At 36.1% G+C, this 5,164-nt stretch overlaps 2 protein-coding genes across 2 annotated transcripts; both read right to left on the reverse strand.

The window, feature by feature from the left end:
* Positions 1-388: 388 nt before the first annotated feature.
* LOC108650523 (gamma-glutamylcyclotransferase) lies at positions 389-1,377 on the reverse strand. The gene is made up of 3 exons (XM_018099696.3): positions 1,098-1,377; positions 906-1,042; positions 389-841 (listed from the first exon to the last, which is right to left on the reverse strand). Exons 1-3 carry the CDS (start codon positions 1,200-1,202, stop codon positions 511-513), a joined length of 573 nt encoding a protein of 190 aa, XP_017955185.1. The 5' UTR covers positions 1,203-1,377; the 3' UTR covers positions 389-510.
* A 1,162-nt stretch (positions 1,378-2,539) lies between these two features.
* On the reverse strand, positions 2,540-3,395 carry LOC108650528 (gamma-glutamylcyclotransferase). The gene is made up of 2 exons (XM_018099703.3): positions 2,944-3,395; positions 2,540-2,881 (listed from the first exon to the last, which is right to left on the reverse strand). Exons 1-2 carry the CDS (start codon positions 3,267-3,269, stop codon positions 2,569-2,571), a joined length of 639 nt encoding a protein of 212 aa, XP_017955192.1. The 5' UTR covers positions 3,270-3,395; the 3' UTR covers positions 2,540-2,568.
* Between the last annotated feature and the right edge of the window lie 1,769 nt (positions 3,396-5,164).

Here is a 5,164-nt window from a genome sequence, read left to right on the forward strand (position 1 = left end):
TATAATATTTACCTTTTTACACTTCGAGTGACCAATTGTGTAATATAATCGGAGATGCATCATGATACATACACTACACCCACTATATAGTGTATATATCATGAGAGAAAGAACTTTAGACAAACTTCTTCTTCTATATTACAATACAAGTGATATATATTTGGGTATATATTATTGAATTATGATGAATCATGATGAGAACTTGAGACAAATCTCGTCTAAACTCGTGCATATACATTTTTGAACCTTCCTAACCTAACCTATTCGGGTACTCTTCCAGTGCCCAACACTGTATATAAAATAAATTCACAGATTGTTTTAGTATTATGATAGATTTTCCCTTAGGCCAATCTCTTTTTCCTTCTTTTTCCAATAAAACATCTCTATATTTGGGTATACACGCACATATACACATACATATATTACTCGTCAAATTTATACACAGAAAGGGAATACACAAATCAAGAATTGGCAACTTAAACTGTTAGCTGGTGAAAACAATGGCCGATGTTAGCTGAGCTTCACTGTGGATAGCTGCAGTTTGAGTTCCATGGCCTCCACTTGGTTGCCGTTGTGCTTCAGGCCGCGCAGCCATTTGACGTAGTCGGCGGGTATGCCCGACTCCTCGGCACCCTTAACGAGCACTTTGAGGTACGTGTGCGAGGGTTGGCGATTCGATGGCACCTCAACGTCAGCCGCAGCCGCCGCCGCCTGGCCGTGCACAATCGTCTCCGGCTGCTGGCTGAGGTGGTAGGCGCGGCAGATGATTTCCGAATTGGTGCTCAACGACTGCACGGGCACATTGATGGGTATGTAGAGGCCATCCGAGACGCCCTCCTGACTATCAGTGGCGTTTGTTAAGATAGTTATAGGCTAACCAGGGCTTATATTACTCCACCACTCACCTATCCAAATCCTTCAGGTTGCACATATCTATCTCCCAAATGGCCCCAAAGACATCTGTGCCGGGCGTGGGCACAATTGTCGCCGGTGCTCCCAGCCAGGTGTTCGAGCCGACTCCTTGGAAATCGAGGCGATAGTTCTGCAATATATCGTATATATCTCGATATCTATAAAAATGCCTGATCTATACTCACCTCCAGCTTGCCGGCGCCAATGCGTTGAGCCGTTGGATTCTGTATGTGTATGCGGCTGGCGAGCATATTGCTGCCGAAGCCAAAGTAATAGAATTTATTGGCCATGTTCCAGCCTGGATTGTTGCAACGCTAAAAGCTGGCTGGTGTTGAATTTGTGTAACTGCAAGAAATTTAAAATTTATTAAACTTTGTGTAACATTTTCCAATTTGATCTACACTGAACAAGGACCGAAAACGAAAATGAATTTGTCTATGATTTAGGTTTCGAAAGGAATATTTAAATGAATAACGTGAAATATGCTTGAAAAAGTCGGAAATGTCAAATTTTGGTTTACAGTTTGGCAGCCATTGTTAAGCATGTTGGGTACACTGCTTGTCGTGCAGCGCAAGCAGTTTAGCTGGCTGTTGACTTGGCTAACGCCGGTTTGTTTAGTTTATTAAAGAGCAATATTTTCGGCATTTATATTTAATTTAATTGCATATAAAATAAATTTTTTGATAAAATTGAATTTATTTATTTTGATTATATTTTTAAGGAATATATTTTTCTGGTTTATTTTTATGTTTTTGACTCTGCTCTTTTGTCATAACAGCCAGCTGCTTTTGAGAGCTTTTCGCTATCGCAGCTTTTATTTTTATTGTAATTCAAACAGCTGATTTAATTTATGAACTAAAATTTGTTATTACTTACGTGGTCTTTGATAATCCTTAAATATATATGTGCATATGTCAATACATCTGCAAGCTCGACTTAATTTAATAATGTTTTTATTTACCAATTTGATTATTTAATTGCACTTTCTGATATAAAAAATTTGTTTACGTGTGGCTATCACAGCTGACCGCAAGCGACTGACTTTGACATTGAGAAAGCGAAAGCAAGCGGGTAAAGCTTTTAACACTATACGACAAAAGTTTGTTACAAAGGTTCGAACTAAAATGTATTTATGTGGTGTGTTTAATTTATAATATCAATTATATTAAATATAAATTTTATTTTGTATATAGTATTATATACAACTTTATTTAATATATTCTCTTTTAGTAAAAAAAAAGAAATACCATTACATTTTATATTAATATTCAAAGCTACATACGATTTTTATATACTCTGTTTACTTTGTAAATATATATTACTAAAGTCCCAATTCCGACTGATTAGAAAACCAACATCTGAATTTTCTTCAATACCGATAAGAAAATCCATCTATTCCCATTTGATTGTTCACAGTTTTCACATAAATATTAACACATAGCAAATTCAGCAACCAGTAAGTATTGCGCACTTGGTTTGAGTATTAGCTGAAACGTAGGAACAGTTTCGTTTTGTCAGTTTCCCAGCTATAAAGCAGTTTAGTGATTTTCATTGCAAACAGCCTTTAGCCAAGATCAGAACCACATGGCTAGTTTTTTAAATTCCTATACTTTCCATTAACATTCCATAACTGTCTTTAATTTATTAAAATATTTTCTACAATTGCACTGATTCCAACTGCAGAAGCCGTTCCATATCCGCTGCCGTTTTGTTATTGTGCTTAATCTGTTTCAGCCAATTGACATACTCCTGCGGAATTCCGCTCTCAATGGCACCCTTGACGAGCACCTGTAGATATGTCTTGGAAGGCTTACGATCCTCAGGCACGACAGATTGCCCCGAGCCATGGACGTTGCCCTCGGGCTGCTTCACCAGGGCATAAGCTCTCGCAGCGATCTCTGTGCCATTCCCATGCAGCTGCACTTGCACTGTAATGGGTCTGTAGAGGTTCTCATGAACGCCCTCCTGACTGAGATGAAAATATATGTCGCATATGAGTTCGTACACATCAACTACCGCTGCTCTACTCACTCGTCAATGTCCGCCAAGTTGCTCAGCTCGATGTCCCACAGCGTGCCCCAGGTGAGCGCCTCCCTAGTCGGCACAATGGTGGCCACAGCGCCATTCCATCTGCTGTGCGCTATCGTTGCAAAGTCCAGTCGGTGCTCCGCCAGCGTGGCGGGCCCCACAAACTGAGCCGTGGGGTTCTGGATGTGTATGCGCCGGGCCAGCATGTTGCTGCCAAAGCCAAAGTAGTAGAACTTCTCATCGTGCACCTCGGCCATCTGCTGCCGCCCATCGACCTGTGCTCCGCCAGCTGCCACCAGCAGCAAGATCAACGCAACTTCAGTGTTCATTGCAATTGAATTATATGTTGTTTGCAATGCTGTCTCTATTCTATTCTACTGTGTTTTCCGATTGCCACTGACAACCTGCTCAAAGATCTGCTCAAACTCGACTGTGCTCGTCTAAATCTAAAACGTCATTTACATTTCAGCTTGAATTTCGGCGCAACGTTCTACTTTGATGTATTGTTATTTCTTTGTTATTAATAAAAATGGACAATGAGCACCTAAAACCGCCTTACGCCGACTATTGAATGCCCTTGTTGAAATTTGTGTACTAGTGTATGATTAATTGATCAAGTGGGAAACAGATTTACTTTTATATATTCTATAAGAAATCATAAATCAATGGGATGAGCTTGAATGACTTGCAAGGGAATAATATATAAATAATATATACTAAGAATGCGCATTTAGCACTCTTGCTGCTGATTAAGAATATATACTGCATATACATGGTATATACCTCTGTCTTTCTAGTATATAAAAATATATTATTAGGGCTAATTTTGGCATACATTATTATGCATATAATCGTTAAATACTCTTTAAAAATAGTTAATGAAAAAAAAAAAAAATATATATATATATATATATATATACATATATATATACATATGTATAAATTTTGCACAAATAATCTTTCTATATATAGAGACTAAAGGCCAGTTATGAATACGTCATTAATTGGTTATTCTGATTCTTTGTTTCAATTTTGATTTACAGATAACGGGGGATTTCGTATGGCGCAATTACCGATAGATTATAATATATGCATGTATGAATGTTTATATTCCTAAATGTATAAAAATTCACATGCATATATATATTTTGCCTGTCATTTAATACAAAATATATACGTTATAATTTCATAAAATGTAATCTCAGCTTAGTTATTTATTTTCATTTTACTGCATTTTTATAATTTTTAATTGTTTTCTGTTTGAATTTATATTTATGTTTATTTCACATTTTTTTATTTATTTGTTAGGCACTTAAGCTTACATTATGAATTAACCCATAATTATTTTACTAAATTAAAGAAATGTGATTATGTGAAATAAATCTCTAAAATTTGCCAATTTGAAGGTTTGAAATCCAATTGGGCAATCAGCATTTTAGACTATCAAATTAAATTAAATTATATTAGTTGATTTCAAATAAATTAAATAAAATTTTTATTTATTAATAAAATAATATATAAAGAAGACACTATATAATTTGATATGTGCTAGGTTTTTTTTCAGGAAGAGATGATAGCAGAGCTGTCGATGTTCTTGCCTCTGCACTATGTGAACGACGTTATTATAATGCTGCAAGTACAAAGGGCTTCACAGCAAATCCAATGTAATGAGAGCTATTTCATATGAGAGAAAAGCAGCACGAATAATTTATGTCTATACAGCATGAATCTCTTTCTCTCTGCTTAATCGACTGATCGTGGCGCTTATTGTGCGAACGTCTATCGTATTGCTCTCTTGACGATGCTCGTATAAATAGCGGCAGACTGTCAACAATAAACCCTCAACCGAAAATCTAAACGAAAAGAAACGAAGGCTTTTGCTAAGAGCGAGAGGAGCAGAGTATGTTTATTTCGGATGCTGCCTCAACCAGAACCAGAAATATGAATCGTATAAAAGTTATTTGCGAGCTTTGTTTATCATTTTACTAATTAATAATAATATTAATATTAATTATCGATAATTTGCATTCGTTTTTAGGCAGTATTAATTTAACATAAAATTTGCAGAATTTCGATTGACATTTAATGTGATCCCGGGATGAAAACAAAGGAAAAATTTCAAATATTTGCAGCTCTTCCGCGCTTGCCTGACAAATTTGATTAAAATAAGAGATGATTATGTTGAGTAGAGTGCTCTTTCGCAATAATATATTTATATTATATA

Source organism: Drosophila navojoa, chromosome 4, assembly GCF_054131105.1.
Source record: "Drosophila navojoa isolate 15081-1374.11 chromosome 4, UAZ_NAV_1.0, whole genome shotgun sequence".
Classification (NCBI taxonomy): Eukaryota; Metazoa; Arthropoda; class Insecta; order Diptera; family Drosophilidae; genus Drosophila; species Drosophila navojoa.

Coding starts and splice junctions, on each gene's coding strand:
- LOC108650528 (XM_018099703.3), bottom strand. CDS start 3,269: ATGAACACTGAAGTTGCGTTGATCTTGCTGCTGGTGGCAGCTGGCGGA. Junction 2,882..2,943: donor AACTTGGCGGACATTGACGA/GTGAGTAGAGCA, acceptor TTTTCATCTCAG/TCAGGAGGGCGTTCATGAGA.
- LOC108650523 (XM_018099696.3), bottom strand. CDS start 1,202: ATGGCCAATAAATTCTATTACTTTGGCTTCGGCAGCAATATGCTCGCC. Junction 1,043..1,097: donor TTGGCGCCGGCAAGCTGGAG/GTGAGTATAGAT, acceptor GATATATTGCAG/AACTATCGCCTCGATTTCCA. Junction 842..905: donor AACCTGAAGGATTTGGATAG/GTGAGTGGTGGA, acceptor CGCCACTGATAG/TCAGGAGGGCGTCTCGGATG.